The sequence below is a fragment of the Schistocerca serialis genome, chromosome 4 (genome assembly GCF_023864345.2).
Source record: "Schistocerca serialis cubense isolate TAMUIC-IGC-003099 chromosome 4, iqSchSeri2.2, whole genome shotgun sequence".
Classification (NCBI taxonomy): Eukaryota; Metazoa; Arthropoda; class Insecta; order Orthoptera; family Acrididae; genus Schistocerca; species Schistocerca serialis.
The window spans coordinates 327,897,914-327,915,467 of record NC_064641.1 but is presented as its reverse complement, the minus strand read 5'-3'; the positions used below and the strand labels follow the sequence as shown (position 1 = coordinate 327,915,467).

The following is a 17,554-nucleotide window of genomic DNA, read 5'->3' as shown; positions in this document are numbered from 1 at the left end:
AGGCAAACCCACATTTCTAGCATTTGTAGACTTAGAGAAAGCTTTTGACAATGTTGACTGGAATACTCTCTTTCAAATTCTGAAGGTGGCAGGGGTAAAATACAGGGAGTGAAAGGCTATTTACAATTTGTACAGAAACCAGATGGCAGTTATAAAGAGTCGAGGGGCATGAAAGGGAAGCAGTGGTTGGGAAGGTAGTGAGACAGGGTTGTAACCTCTCCCCGATGTTATTCAATCTGTATGTTGAGCAAGCAGTAAAGGAAACAAAAGAAAAATTTGGAGTAGGTATTAAAATCCATGGAGAAGAAATAAAAACTTTGAGGTTTGCTGATGACATTGTAATTCTATCAGAGAGAGCAAAGGAGTTGGAAGAGCAGTTAAATGGAATGGACGGTGTCTTGAAAGGAGGGTATAAGATGAACATCAACAAAAGCAAAACAAGGATAATGGAATGTAGTCTAATTAAGTCGGATGATGCTGAGGGAACTAGATTAGGAAATGAAACACTTAAAGTAGTAAAAGAGTTTTGCTATTTGGGGAGCAAAATAACTGATGATGGTCGAAGTAGGGAGGATATAAAATGTAGACTGGCAATGGCAAGGAAAGTGTTTCTGAAGAAGAGAAATTTGTTAACATCGAGTATAGATTTAAGTGTCAGGAAGTCGTTTCAGAAAGTATTTGTATGGAGTGTAGCCATGTATGGAAGTGAAACATGGACGATACATAGTTTGGACAAGAAGAGAATAGAAGCTTTTGAAATGTGGTGCTACAGAAGAATGCTGAAGATTAGATGGGTAGATCACATAACTATAACAAAGTATTGAATAGAATTGGGGAGAAGAGGAGCTTGTGGCACAACTTGACAAAAAGAAGGGACTGGTTAGTAGGACATGTTCTGAGGCATCAAGGGATCACAAATTTAGCACTGGAGGGCAGCGTGGAGGGCAAAAATCGTAGAGGGAGACCAAGAGATGAATACAGTAAGCAGATTCAGAAGGATGTAGGTTGCAGTAAGTACTGGGAGATGAAGAAGCTTGAATAGGATAGGGTGACATTGGGAGCTGCATCAAACCAGTCTCACGACTGAAGACCACAACAACAACAACATCTCACAGTAGTTGCCCCTCATTACTAGCAGCAGCTGATGGAAACATTTTACAAATTATGGCTTAGAGGCAACCAGAGAAGAGAGATTTAGTCAGTTCGTTCTTTATTCCACAGATCAGACTCATGATAAACATTAGGTTGTGCAACATATCAACAGAGCAAACTTAAAAAACTTGTATACAACTTAAAAATACATATAAAAATAAAAAAAGGAAATTCCAGGATGGAATAATGACAGCATTATGAAAAGGATAAATTGCTACTCACCATATAGTGGAGATGTTGAATCACAACAAGCCCATCAAAAAGATGCTAAACAACTAAGCTTTCAGCCAAAGGGCCTTCTTCTGAGGTAGACAAAATATCACACACATTCACTCAAGCATAACTCACACAAACATAACAACTGTCTCTGGCTACTGAGGCCATACAAAAATTGGTCATGTTCATGTCAGTGGTGTTTATATGAATGCATGTGACTTTGTTTTCTACTTCATAAGAAAGCCTTTTGATCAAGAGCTTACTTGTTTAGCAATCTTTTTGTTGCGCCTGTCTGTGACTCAACGCTACACTATGTGGTGAGGTAGCAATCTATCCTTTTCATAATATTGTCATACATAAAAATAATTTTTATGTAGTTACATGGTAGCCATTTAGCTTTTCATAATGACTAATTATGACAAATCACCTGTATTGAAGTATTCCTCTGTGGTACAGAAGAACAGGAAAGAGGGAAGGAGAGGGAAAGACGAAAGGATGTGGGTTTTAAAGGAGAGGGTAAGGAGTCATTCCAATCCCGGGAGCGGAAAGACTTACCTTAGGGGGAAAAAAGGACGGGTATACACTCGCGCGCACACACACATATCCATCCACACATATACAGACACAAGCAGACATATTAAAAGGCAAAGAGTTTGGGCAGAGATAGCAGTCGAGGCGGAAGTGCAGAGGCAAAGATGTTGTTGAATGACAGGTGAGGTATGAGTGGCAGCAACTTGAAATTAGCGGAGATTGAGGCCTGGTGGATAATGGGAAGAGAGAATATATTTAAGAGTAAGTTCCCATCTCCGGAGTTCGGATAGGTTGGTGCTAGTGGGAAGTATCCAGATAACCCGGACGGTGTAACACTGTGCCAAGATGTGCTGGCCGTGCACCAAGGCATGTTTAGCCACAGGGTGATCCTCATTACCAACAAACACTGTCTGCCTGTGTCCATTCATGCGAATGGACAGTTTGTTGCTGGTCATTCCCACATAGAAAGCTTCACAGTGTAGGCAGGTCAGTTGGTAAATCACGTGGGTGCTTTCACACGTGGCTCTGCCTTTGATCGTGTACACCCTCCGGGTTACAGGACTGGAGTAGGTGGTGGTGGGAGGGTGCATGGGACAGGTTTTACACCGGGGGCGGTTACAAGGGTAGGAGCCAGAGGGTAGGGAAGAAGGTTTGGGGATTTCATAGGGATGAACTAAGAGGTTACGAAGGTTAGGTGGACGGCGAAAAGACACTCTTGGTGGAGTGGGGAGGATTTCATGAAGGATGGATCTCATTTCAGGGCAGGATTTGAGGAAGTCGTATCCCTGCTGGAGAGCCACATTCAGAGTCTGATCCAGTCCCGGAAAGTATCCTGACACAAGTGGGACACTTTTGTGGTTCTTCTGTGGGAGTTTCTGGGTTTGAGAGGACGAGGAAGTGGCTCTGGTTATTTGCTTCTGTACCAGGTCGGGAGGGTAGTTGTGGGATGCAAAAGCTGTTGTCAGGTTGTTGGTGTAATGGTTCAGGGATTGCGGACTGGAGCAGATTCGTTTGCCACGAAGACCTAGGCTGTAGGAAAGGGACCGTTTGATGTGGAATGGGTGGCAGCTGTCATAATGGAGGTACTGTTGCTTGTTGGTGGGTTTAATGTGGACGGATGTGTGAAGCTGGCCATTGGACAGGTGGAGGTCAATGTCAAGGAAAGTGGCATGGGATTTGGAGTAGGACCAGGTGAATCTGATGGAACCAAAGGAGTTGAGGTTGGAGAGGAAATTCTGGAGTTCTTCCTCACTGTGAGTCCAGATCATGAAGATGTCATCAATAAATCTGTACCAAACTTTGGGTTGGCAGGCCTGGGTAACCAAGAAGGCTTCCTCTAAGTGACCCATGAATAGGTTGGTGTACGAGGGGGCCATCCTGGCACCCATGGCTTTTCCCTTTAATTGTTGGTATGTCTGGCCTTCAAAAGTGAAGAAGTTGTGCGTCAGGATGAAGCTGGTTAAGGTAATGAGGAAAGAGGTTTTAGGTAGGGTGGCAGGTGATCAGCGTGAAAGGAAGTGCTCCATCGCAGCGAGGCCCTGGACATGCGGGATATTTGTGTATAAGGAAGTGGCATCAATGGTTACAAGGATGGTTTCTGGGGGTAACAGATTGGGTAAGGATTCCAGGCGTTCGAGAAAGTGGTTGGTGTCCTTGATGAAGGATGGGAGACTGCATGTAATGGGTTGAAGGTGTTGATCTACGTAGGCAGAGATACATTCTGTAGGGGCTTGGTAACCAGCTACAATGGGGCGGCCGGGATGATTGGGTTTGTGAATTTTAGGAAGAAGGTAGAAGGTAGGGGTGCGGGGTGTCGGTGGGGTCAGGAGGTTGATGGAGTCAGGTGAAAGGTTTTGTTGGGGGCCTAAGGTTCTGAGGATTCCTTGAAGCTCCACCTGGACATCAGGAGTGGGATTACCTTGGCAAACTTTGTATGTGGTGTGCACCCACACGATTTACCAACTGACCTGCCTACACTGTGACACATTCTATGTGGGAATGACCAGCAACAAACTGTCCATTCGCATGAATGGACACAGGCAGACAGTGTTTGTTGGTAATGAGGATCACCCTGTGGCTAAACATGCCTTGGTGCACGGCCAGCACATCTTGGCATAGTGTTACACCGTCCAGGTTATCTGGATACTTCCCACTAACACCAACCTATCCGAACTCCGGAGATGGGAATTTGCTCTTCAATATATCCTCTCTTCCCATTATCCACCAGGCCTCAATCTCCGCTAATTTCAAGTTGCCGCCACTCATACCTCACCTGTCATTCAACAACATCTTTGCCTCTGCACTTCCGCCTCGACTGACATCTCTGCCCAAACTCTTTGCCTTTTAATATGTCTGCTTGTGTCTGTATATGTGTGGATGGATATGTGTGTGGGTGCGCGAGTGTATACCCAGCCTTTTTTCCCCCTAAGGTGAGTCTTTCCGCTTCCGGGATTGGAATGACTCCTTACCCTCTCCTTTAAAACCCACATCCTTTCGTCTTTCCCTCTCCTTCCCTCTTTCCTGACGAAGCAACCGTTGGTTGCGAAAGCTAGAATTTTGTGAGTATATTTGTGTTTGTTTGTGTGTCTATCAACGTGCCAGAGCTCTCGTTTGGTAAGTCACATCATCTTTGTTTTTAGACTTATAATGTAGTTGAATAGATAACAAAAATCTGCTCAGCAAGAAATGGCAGGAGATCACATGTATATAAAAGGTATTACGTATGCAAACTTTTGGAGCCACTGGTTCCTTCTTCTGATGGAAGTGTCGAAGGGGAAGGAAGAGGGGTGACGGAAAAGGACTGGAGAGGCTTAGGAAAAGGGGTACAGTTTAGAAAAGTCACAGAGAACCCAGGGTCGGGGGAGACTTACCTGGCAGGAAGAAAACGAAAGTTTTTCCTTCAATCCTTCTTTCAGAAGAAGGAGCCACTGGTTCTGAAATCTTGCATAAGTAATATCTTTCCTATATGTCTGTTTTCCTCACACTGCTTTTTGAGCAGATTTTTTATTTTTCCATGGATAGACTGTCGAGGGGTTTTGTAGCTGCTAATTTCACCCCTTTCGGTGCTCAAGTTAGCTTAATTAAAGGGTAATGCAGATCATTTTTCCTTCAACTGCTGTACTTGTAAATACCTCTGTTACTCTCAAACTCAGATAGATATTTAACCCTTAACTACTCTAGTGAAATGCTCATACTCTAATACTCTAGTGGGGTCTCGGAGGACCCAAATAAGAAAAACGAAACTGTAAATTAAGGAAATTTTATTTTGATTTGCACTTTTATCACTGAATATTATAAACATTTTTACATATTTGAGATATGAATACAAACAGTTTTGGCACACTGAAAATCTGTGGTTGGGGCAAACATGTTTTGAGCATTTTTCACACACTATTTTGGTTTTCTTGTCCACATTTCTTGTGCACATGTAGCGCATCTTGCTTTCCTCATGGGTCCTGGCTCTGAAGATGTTGAGGTAAGAGGAGTACCACCAAGTTTAACAACAACGTCTCTCAGTTCACAAGAAAGGGGTCAGACATCTCGACGTTGTATATGGGGCTTTACTAAGTCCATTCCAAGCTTTTTTAGCAATTCTCTTCTTTTTAAATCATTTGTTTCATCAAGTTGTTTGCTGCACTGAAGCAAGATAGTAGCATTGACTCCTACTATGTTTAGAATGGCATAAAATACAGACATTGGTCATCTGCGTGTTCCCCTTGATAACGAATAGTTGGCGCACATTTGGTCCAGTGCGTCCACTCCTCCTTTTGTGGCATTGTAATCAATGATCATTTCAGGTTTTTTCTGTTGAGTACTAATTTTCTGATCGTGATGCATAGATGAAAGTAACACAACAGGTCGACCTTTCCGAGGAACATAAGAACAAATTGTCTTTCCTTCGTTGTGCCCAAACAATGCAGATTCAACGGGCGCAATCTGTTTGGTTTGAATTCTTCTGGGATCTGTGGTTTATTTTGCTTTGGAGTGCCTAAGACAGTCAACTTTTTGGCTTCCAGTTGATCACAGAGTTCAAGTGATATGAACCAATTGTCTACTGTCACATGTCTATTGCTTCCCTCAATTGGTGCTATTAATTTCAAAACATCCTGTGTTGGGATTGATAATGTACTTTTATTTGTCCTTTTTCCTGTGTAAACAAATGCATTGCATAAATACACTCCTGGAAATGGAAAAAAGAACACATTGACACCGGCGTGTCAGACCCACCATACTTGCTCCGGACACTGCGAGAGGGCTGTACAAGCAATGATCACACGCACGGCACAGCGGACACACCAGGAACCGCGGTGTTGGCCGTCGAATGGCGCTAGCTGCGCAGCATTTGTGCACCGCCGCCGTCAGTGTCAGTCAGTTTGCCGTGGCATACGGAGCTCCATTGCAGTCTTTAACACTGGTAGCATGCCGCGACAGCGTAGACGTGAACTGTATGTGCAGTTGACGGACTTTGAGCGAGGGCGTATACTGGGCATGCGGGAGGCCGGGTGGACGTCCCGCCGAATTGCTCAACACGTGGGGCGTGAGGTCTCCACAGTACATCGATGTTGTCGCCAGCGGTCGGCGGAAGGTGCACGTGCCCGTCGACCTGGGACCGGACCGCAGCGACGCACGGATGCACGCCAAGACCGTAGGATCCTACGCAGTGCCGTAGGGGACCGCACCGCCACTTCCCAGCAAATTAGGGACACTGTTGCTCCTGGGGTATTGGCGAGGACCATTCGCAACCGTCTCCATGAAGCTGGGCTACGGTCCCGCACACCGTTAGGCCGTCTTCCGCTCACGCCCCAACATCGTGCAGCCCGCCTCCAGTGGTGTCGCGACAGGCGTGAATGGAGGGACGAATGGAGACGTGTCGTCTTCAGCGATGAGAGTCGCTTCTGCCTTGGTGCCAATGATGGTCGTATGCGTGTTTGGCGCCGTGCAGGTGAGCACCACAATCAGGACTGCATACGACCGAGGCACACAGGGCCAACACCCGGCATCATGGTGTGGGGAGCGATCTCCTACACTGGCCGTACACCACTGATGATCGTCGAGGGGACACTGAATAGTGCACGGTACATCCAAACCGTCATCGAACCCATCGTTCTACCATTCCTAGACCGGCAAGGGAACTCGCTGTTCCAACAGGACAATGCACGTCCGCATGTATCCCGTGCCACCCAACGTGCTCTAGAAGGTGTAAGTCAACTACCCTGGCCAGCAAGATCTCCGGATCTGTCCCCCATTGAGCATGTTTGGGACTGGATGAAGCATCGTCTCACGCGGTCTGCACGTCCAGCACGAACGCTGGTCCAACTGAGGCGCCAGGTGGAAATGGCATGGTAAGCCATTCCACAGGACTACATCCAGCATCTCTACGATCGTCTCCATGGGAGAATAGCAGCCTGCATTGCTGCAAAAGGTGGATATACACTGTACTAGTGCCGACATTGTGCATGCTCTGTTGCCTGTGTCTATGTGCCTGTGGTTCTGTCAGTGTGATCATGTGATGTATCTGACCCCAGGAATGTGTCAATAAAGTTTCCCCTTCCTGGGACAATGAATTCACGGTGTTCTTATTTCAATTTCCAGGAGTGTAGAATGTTCATGAGTCACAAAGGCACATAACTTTGAGGCCATATTTGGCTGGCTTCTTGGGCATAACATACGAAATGTGCACCTACCACGAAAGGGTACTACAACTTCATCGATTGTCACGAACTCTCCTGGAGTATAATTCTTTTGACATTTGTCTTTAAAGCATTCCCACACATCTCTAACAGCTGCAAGTCTGTCATCAGCCTTCCTAGCATCTCTTGTAGCAGCACAATCGAATCGCAAACAAGACAAAATGAATAAAAATCTCTGAATGCTCACAGTGGCTCGAAACACATCACGACCAGTTCCATCATTAGCAAAAAGTCCAACAACATTTTCGTGATTGGATTTCATTACTCCAGATAAATAAAGCAGACCCAGAAATGCTCTCAGTTCTATTATATCTAGTAGCTTTATGAATGCTGGCTTAGGAGCTCTGTACTTGTTTGACATATCATGTATCCTGACATTTGTATTGGTGAGTATTAGTTGCAATAAATCTTCACTAATGAACAGTTCCCAAGCAGATAATATGTCAGTTGAATCAATCATTTTTGCTTCACGTTTACCACCTGGAAGATGACTAACTATATTGTGAGCACGGGTACGAGTTGTAGGAGGAGCTTCTTTTGACCACTTATAGCACTGCTTTTTTCCAAAAAAATATTTGTCAGCGGAAGGTCTAATACATGCCTCTTCATCTGATTCTTCACACCTACTTTCTGATGTAGCTTCAGAGGTGGAATCACGATCACATAGTATAAATTCATCCTCATCTGCTGTGGTTTCCTCATTGTTGTTGTTGTTGTTGTTGTTGTGGTCTTCAGTCCTGAGACTGGTTTGATGCAGCTCTCCATGCTACTCTATCCTGTGCAAGCTTTTTTATCTCCCAGTACCTACTGCAACCTACATCCTTCTGAATCTGCTTAGTGTATTCATCTCTTGGTCTCCCTCTATGATTTTTACCCTCCACGCTGCCCTCCAATACTAAATTGGTGATCCATTGATGCCTCAGAACATGTCCTACCAACCGATCCCTTCTTCTGGCCAAGTTGTGCCACAAACTTCTCTTCTCCCCGATCCTATTCAATACTTCCTCATTAGTTATGTGATCTACCCATCTAATCTTCAGCATTCTTCTGTAGCACCGCATTTCGAATGCTTCTATTCTCATCTTGTCCCAACTATTTATCGTCCATGTTTCACTTCCATACATGGCTACACTCCATACGAATACTTTCAGAAATGACTTCCTGACACTTAAATCAATACTGGATGTTAACAAATTTCTCTTCTTCAGAAACGCTTTCCTTGCCATTGCCAGCCTACATTTTATATCCTCTCTACTTTGACAATCATCAGTTATTTTGCTCCCCAAATAGCAAAACTCCTTTACTACTTTAAGTGCCTCATTTCCTAATCTAATTCCCTCAGCATCACCCGACTTAATTAGACTACATTCCATTATCCTTGTTTTGCTTTTGTTGATGTTCATCTTATATCCTCCTTTCAAGACACTGTCCATTCCATTCAACTGCTCTTCCAAGTCCTTTGCTGTCTCTGACAGAATTACAATGTCATCGGCGAACCTCAAAGTTTTTACTTCTTCTCCATGAATTTTAATACCTACTCTGAATTTTTCTTTTGTTTCCTTTACTGCTTGCTCAATATACAGATTGAATAACATTGGGGAGAGGCTACAACCCTGTCTTACTCCCTTCCCAACCACTGCTTCCCTTTCATGTCCCTCGACTCTTATAACTGCTATCTGGTTTCTGTAAGATAGTCGTAAGGTCAGTATTGCCTCACGTGTTCCAGTGTTTCTATGGAATCCAAACTGATCTTCCCCGAGATTGGCTTCTACTAGTTTTTCCATTCGTCTGTAAAGAATTCGTGTTAGTATTTTGCAGCTGTGACTTATTAAACTGATAGTTCGGTAACTTTCACATCTGTCAACACCTGCTTTCTTTGGGATTGGAATTATTATATTCTTCAGACTAAGAACAGCCGACCAGTTGCAAAGGATAAAGTAATCTTTACCTAGGTTTCAATAGACGCGCTCTGCAACTTCTATGTACCTATTTTATTTGTTTGACAAACCCTGTTGTCAGGGCTATATTTTATATGATTAATGTAACTATGCAGATGTTTGCCTAAACGATAAGGACATATCACTTCATGTTGTTATAATACTGCGTCTTCTGAAGAAGATAGATTTATATCTATTGAAACCTAGGTAAAGATTACTTTATCCTTTGCAACTGGTCGGCTGTTCTTAGTCTGATTCACGTGGAACCATTGCTGTAGCGCAGCTATGTTTAAAGTATTATATTCTTCTTGAAGTCTGAGGGTATTTCGCCTGTTTCATACATCTTGCTCACCAGATGGTAGAGTGTTGTCAGGACTGGTTCTCCCAAAGCCTTCAGTAGTTCCAATGGAATGTTGTCTACTCCGGGGGCCTTGTTTCGACTCAGGTCTTTCAGTGCTCTGTCAAACTCTTCACGCAATATCATATCTCCCATTTCATCTTCATCTACATCCTCTTCCATTTCCATAATATTGTCCTCAAGTACATCGCCCTTGTAGAGACCCTCTATATACTCCTTCCACCTTTCTGCTTTCCCTTCTTTGCTTAGAACTGGGTTTCCATCTGAGCTCTTGATATTCATACAAGTCGTTCTCTTATCTCCAAAGGTCTCTTTAATTTTCCTGTAGGCAGTATCTATCTTACCCCTAGTGAGATAAGCCTCTACATCCTTACATTTGTCCTCTAGCCATCCCTGCTTAGCCATTTTGCACTTCCTGTCTATCTCACTTTTGAGACGTTTGTATTCCTTTTTGCCTGCTTAATTTACTGCGTTTTTGTATTTTCTCATTTCATCAATTACATTCAATATTTCTTCTGTTACCCAAGGATTTCTACTAGCCCTCGGCCCTCGTCTTTTTAGCTACTTGAGCCTCTACTGCCTTCGCTACTTCGTCCCTCGAAGCTACCCATTCCTCTTCTACTGTATTTCTTTCCCCCATTCCTGTCAATTGTTCCCTTATGCTCTCCCTGAAACTCTCTACAACCTCTGGTTCTTTCAGTTTATCCAGGTCCCATCTCCTTAAATTCCCACCTTTTTGCAGTTTCTTCAGTTTTAATCTACAGGTCATAACCAATAGATTGTGGTCAGAGTCCACATCTGCCCCTGGAAATGTCTTACAATTTAAAACCTGGTTCCTAAATCTCTGTCTTACCATTATATAATCTATCTGATACCTCTTAGTATCTCCAGGGTTCTTCCATGTATACAACCTTCTTTCATGATTCTTAAACCAAGTGTTAGTTATGATTATGTTGTGCTCTGTGCAAAATTCTACCAGGCGGCTTCCTCTTTCATTTCTTAGCCCCAATCCATATTCACCTACTATGTTTCCTTCTCTCCCTTTTCCTACACTCAAATTCCAGTCACCCATGACTATTAAATTTTCGTCTCCCTTCACGATCTTAATAATTTCTTTTATTTCATCATACATTTCTTCAATTTCTTCGTCATCTGCAGAGCTAGTTGGCATATAAACTTGTACTACTGTAGTAGGTGTGGGCTTCGTATCTATCTTGGCCACAATAATGCATTCACTATGCTGTTTGTAGTAGCTTACCTGCATTCCTATTTTCCTATTCATTATTAAACCTACTCCTGCATTACCCCTATTTGATTTTTTTTTATAACCCTGTAGTCACCTGACCAAAAGTCTTGTTCCTCCTGCCACCGAACTTCACTAATTCCCACTATATCTAACTTCAACCCATCCATTTCCCTTTTTAAATTTTCTAACCTACCTGCCCGATTAAGGGATCTGACATTCCACGCTCTGATCTGTAGAACGCCAGTTTTCTTTCTCCTGATAACGACATCCTCTTGAGTAGTCCCCACCCGGAGATCCAAATGGGGGACTATTTTACCTCCGGAATATTTTACCCAAGAGGACGCCATCATCATTTAATCATACAGTAAAGCTGCATGCCCTCGGGAAAAATTATGGCTGTAGTTTCCCCTTGCTTTCAGCCGTTCACAGTACCAGCACAGCAAGGCCGTTTTGGTTATTGTTACAAGGCCAGATCAGTCAATCATCCAGACTGTTGCCCTTGCAACTACTGAAAAGGCTGCTGCCCCTCTTCAGGAACCACACGTTTGTCTGGCCTCTCAACAGATACCCCTCTGTTGTGGTATCGCTGAGGCACGCAAGCCTCCCCACCAACGGCAAGGTCCATGGTTCATGGGGGGGGGGGGGTTTCCCTCATCAGATAGCAAAAACACAGGATCATTCACTATTCTTTCCAACTCGTCATCTGTTAATGACTTCAATGATGCCATTCTGAAAAATAATGCATTCATATTCACATAACCTTAACAATTAATGTTATCATGGAAAGTGTGCTGTTTTCAAAGTACTCTAAGATTTCAGTCATGTAAAACACTAATTGAGGTAGTCAAAAAAACTTACGTTAATACTCTGGTGGGGTATTCTGAGACCTCTTTTCTTTATCTCACACAATAATACTGGAAACACCGCATTCAACACTCCGCGTTAAAAGGCAGCACTTCACTGAGGATTACCAAGAACACGGCTGCCATCTGTTGTTCCGTTCACATATTATGTATTGTATTCTATCGTCTGGGGTTCTCCGGGACCCCACTAGAGCAGTTAAGGGTTAATAGCAAACTTCATAGTTGAATAAATGTATGTTGAGGCAATGGTTAGTACCCCAGATGCTTTAAGAGATACCTGCAACATGGATGTTTGTTATCTCTATACACATAATTCTAATTGCTTTCTTTTGTGCAATGAATAGTTACCCAAGAATAATGCACAATAAAAATTTAATTAATGAAAATATGTTAATGAATTCTATATCCCCAAAATTGGTAACTATTATGGTAAAAGTAGCCAAATCTAAAAATTTTTGGAGATCTGCTACACGTTAATTTAAGTTTTCATCAACATGTAAACCTAAGAATTTATAGTTTTGTACACTGTTTATTATCTGTTGTTGATACGCTAGATTAATAGGAGACAGGATTTTGCGACAGTACAAAATTTAATGAACTTTGTTTTTTCAGTGTTTAAAGCTACCCTGTTTGTGCAAAACCTTTCACAAAAACATAATTTACTATTTTCTATGCTGACAATTATTTGATTCGCTTCACAACATTGCTTGTATCATCTCTAAACAGGACTAATTTTGTCTCCTGATTCAAATAAAATGCAGATCTTTAACATAAAGGAGTAACTGTAGTGGACTAATCCTGTGAGACTGTCATTGCAATCCCTCCTCATGCAGATGTTGAGGCATCCCTATTTATATTACTTGAGCAGCCTAGGATAACTTTCTGAATTCTGTTTCCTATATACAAAATGAACCAAAAATTTGCTGAAGTACATATTCCATAACAACTTAACTTCCACACTAGAATATTGTGATCGACAAAATAAATAAATCACAGAAATTCCCAGTTTGTATGTTTTATCATTTAAAGATTTAATTATGTGTTTAGTAAATGTATAAATAGCTGACTCAGTAGAACGGCCCTTTTGAAATCCAGACTGTGATTGGCTAAGTAGTCTATTACTACACAGATGGATGACAATACTAGAGTATATTATCCTATCAAAAATTTTAGGAAATTATGTAAGGAGTGTCACTAGGCAGTAATTACTGACATGTGTGGTGTCACCCTTTTTGTAGTGAGGCCTAACGCCCAGAGCTAATCATGCAGTACACTGGTGACTAAGAACTTTACATATAATAGGGCTACACCTATTTAGTGTCTTGTTGAAATTATGAATGTTTACTTTTTAGACCCCTGAAGATCTTAGTTATTTCGTACAGGGATGTGGGATTAATTTCTAATTAATCAAATGTTCTCTGTATTGCTTCTTTAGTTAACTGTTTTGCTTTCTCTTCTGAACTATCTACAACAATTTCTTCATCTACTCTTAAAAAGCAGTTATTAAAAACATCTGCTGCACGTGCTGTTTTTCATAATGTCTCTTGAGCAGAAATAATGCCACCTTCTACATCTTTTTCCCATCTTTCTTTTAAGTGTATTCCACATACATTCAGTTATGTAATCTTATCTGTCAGATTAAGATGAGATGTCCATACTCCTGAATTTTTTTACAACTTTTCTTAACATGTTATGGTGCTAAGAAGGTATTTCTGGGTCATTACCATATTTACTCGAATGTAAGCCGCACTTTTTTCCGGTTTTTGTAATCCAAAAAACCGCCTGCGGCTTAGAATCGAGTGCAAAGTAAGCAGAAGTTCTGAAAAATGTTGGTAGGTGCCGCCACAACTAGCTTCTGCCGTCGAATATATGTAGCGCTACACAGGCATGCTTTGCAGGCACAAAGATAAATCCTGGCGCCAAAACCTCTGCGTCAGTAAATAAATAAATAAAAAAAGGTGGAAGACGAGCTTTTTTCTCCGCCCCTAGTTTCAACCACTGCATTTTATACATTATCCAACGAAGTAAATACAAATTCTGTATTGTTCATATTCAAATGTAGCAGCATTTCAATGTACTATGAAAATCCGACTGGCAAGACTGTTTGGGATGTTTGTCAATATGGCCAACTATACGTTCTGAATTTTTTCCTACCTGTGACAAGAGATGGTTGCTAATAGGAACTTTTATGAATTGTGAATCACATGCAGTATTCTCTACACCATTAGAATTATACGAATATAAACATTTTGCCATGTATTCTTTCGGGTTTGCTGCTATCTCATTTAAATCCTGTCTGCCTAATAAACTACGAAACTAGAGTGAGGCAACAGCGAACTGTGAAGAATATACATATTATGTCATGTTTTTATTTGTATTATTCTTATGCCTAGTAGTGATACAGTCAGAAATGAAGCACGGCAATTGACTAGATTTTTAAATCTAAGATGACTCTAATTTCTGTGCAGAATGTAAAGTACTAAAGAGGCGTCTGCAAAGATTTTCAAACGGAGAAAAATTTTCGGTAAACTCTCGTTCAGAACATCTATCATGCGCAGTCTATTATTTGGTTCTAGTTGATCATTGTCAAAGAAAGCAGCAGCGTAAGTAACAACAAATAGCAGTCACTTGCCATTGTCTCGCTAATAAGACGATTCCTCTCTTTTTTCTTTTTTTTTTTTAAATTGTAAGCGGCGGTAGCGTGCACAAAAGCAACCCATGCCGCGAGCGGTGATAGGTCATAAACATTCATTATCAGAATGCGACAAACAACGCATGACAGTACAGTAATGCATTTTCAGCTTAGGGTGACATAAACACCTATAACAAAGACAACGACACTTATCTGATCAAAGAAAAATTAGCAATCAATTCAAACCAGACGAAGAATGTGAAAAAGGAAGGGTATCCGTATAAATACGGACGGAGCACCTGATGCTTAGCAATGGCTACCTGGTAAAGCTTAACTGCTAAGCTTACGACTTGAACCAACCTACTGTAGCTGTATCGTCATTCATTCGACCTAAATTGTTTCTCATATTACAATGGACCAACTTTGTTTCAATTTGGAGGTGCGGCCTGAAACTTTTTTCTTCCCTTGAATTTCAAGTCTCAAATTTCAGGTGCAGCTTAGATTCGGGAAAATTTTTTTTCCTTGATTTTGAGTCTCAGTTTTCAGGTGCGGCTTAGATTCGAGTGCGGCTTAGATTCGAGTAAATACGGTATTGTTCTGGCTATTTTGTACAAATCCAAGGCTTCTTTAATGACTTGCCAGTATTATATTTAATTATCTTCTTAGGAGAGCTACATTCAAAAATAAATTCAAACTTGTTAGGAAATCTGATGAATATAGGCTTAGTATTAGGTTCATTGTACAGAGAACACCAGTCATCATTTTTCCTGCCATATGTGAACAGAGTTAAATGTGTTGAAAGACACTATCATTTTATAAATTAGGGACTAATCAAGTATCTAGCACAGTTCCCTGTAATGTTTCACAAGTCATGGTACCTTAGTTGGGGGATGCAGATGCCACACTAGTATTATTTCTGTTCTTGGTCATATGAACATGATCTAAGCCACATTCTTGTTGTCTAACAGAAGCCATAATGCTTTGCTTCCCTCTGTAAAACTCATGTCCTCAAAAGATTTAGATCCTAACTTGCAACATTTATTAGCTATGCTTTCTCAAAGCTGTTTAACAAACAAAAATGATCATATGCATTTAAAGTTCCTTTTTGATATCTGAACTGAACTTCACAAAGAATATTTTTATTATTACAGTGATCAATGATCCTCCTATACACAAAGTTTTCTGTGGGGTCAGAACAGTTTGCTGACGATGAAGCTGGATGATAGAGGGAAACCTGTAATTTACTTCTATTTTGAAAGGTGGTTTTTCATGGGGACTGTAATATTGCTTTTCTGTTTGATATCCTGGTTGGATGTCTAGAGTTTTTGATATATGACTTTGTGGTATTTACTGCTATTAAATCCCCAAAGAGGGTTGAAGAGTATTATAGACATCAATGAGAAGTGAATTGTGTACCCAAGTATCTTTAGTAGTTTAGGTGCAAAAGTAATAAGAAACAATTTATCCATAATGGTCAAATGTTGATATTAAAATGTTGAGCAGTTAGGTTCAGTTCATATAAGAAAAATACTGTAATGTCTGCCTTTGGTTACCTCAGTTACATTATTTAAGATTTCACAATCAACAATTTACTACTTCATTTCACATGCCTATAAAATCCTTTTTTTACTACCTGATAATATTTGGATGATGAAGCATGGAAAGTACTTGAACTTCATTGAGAGCTGCTTGTCTTTCTACTGCATTTAATTCTGTCATGTTCACTTCCTTCATAACAACCAATGTATCATCAGCAACCTTGCGATATAATACCGCACTGCCAAATGCTCCTGTTGCAAATAAAATAGAGATTTAACAGTCAGTATGTCAGTTTTGGAAAAATCTATGAGTCAGCAAGCAACACTTAAAAGAACAAGAATTATGTACATACACACTTACAGTAATGGAAAGTGCTACACTCTGAAGCACCAGCTGGATATTTACCATTAAACTTTCATTCATTTTCGAACAGGTGTCCAACATCAACATCAGTGTACATTCTTGTATTCACTGTACAATGAAATGAAACAGCTTCTGAATGTCATTTTAGAAATATCTTGCCATGCTTGCCAACATATATTTTGTCAATGCATGAAAACTGCTAGCTGAAGTCTATACAAAAATATATGTCTTCTCAGTGCAATCCAGTTATGTTCTACCAGTGACAATTCAGGGGAATAGGCTGGTCAGTTTAGGATTCATACATATGTCAACGCTCCTGTGATGTCAACTGCAGTAGGGGATCTATAACTACCTTGCTGGAATATGCCATTTAGCACCGTTGTCAGGAAGGGTGTGAGAGCAGGATTTACCATTCTTGCCCAACACCGGTGAGCATTCAGTCACCCTTCAAAAAGTACCAAATCAATACTGTTGTCATATTCACCATACTTAACAGCTGCTTATACCATGATTTCACGATACGAAGAATTAAGGGTCTTGAAAATCCCTGTTACTAAGTAGTTTACTGACACATTCAACACAATCTGTCCACTACAAACAAGGCAAGACTCAATGATGAAGACTACAGATGCCACTCAATGTTCCAGTTGAGTGCGGCTCTACACCACACAAGTCTGAGTTGTCTGTGGCATAGTGTCAGTGGTAAACTACATGTAGGACACAATTTTTATACACTATAACCTTCAATAACAACACTATACCTCAGGACAAAATAATACACAAACACACTGAGGATTGTGTCAGTCTAGAGTAAATCAGAGTCCTTCAGTTACAGTTATTTCACACTGTCAAAAGACAGTCCTTTGTTAGTCAATCTGTGTCCATACATCAGCACTACCTCCCTTCTTTATTTTTAAAACTCGGAGCCTCAGGTATGGCAGGCAGCTGGTATTTTATAGTTTACCCAGATCTGGTAGTCTTTGGAACCACTGGGAGGTCCCACTGGTGGCAGCTGGTCTGCGTGTGT

General features: G+C 41.3%; 1 protein-coding gene across 2 annotated transcripts in view; it reads right to left on the bottom strand.

Annotated features, from left to right (window-relative positions):
- LOC126474952 (serine/threonine-protein kinase Nek8) overlaps window positions 1–17,554 on the bottom strand; it is a 321,061-nt gene that overhangs the window by 252,655 nt on the left and 50,852 nt on the right. For both annotated transcript variants that reach the window (XM_050102469.1, XM_050102470.1), the window contains exon 6: window positions 16,259–16,415. In XM_050102469.1, coding sequence (XP_049958426.1) covers window positions 16,259–16,415 — 157 coding nt within the window. The remainder of the gene's footprint in view (window positions 1–16,258; window positions 16,416–17,554) is intronic.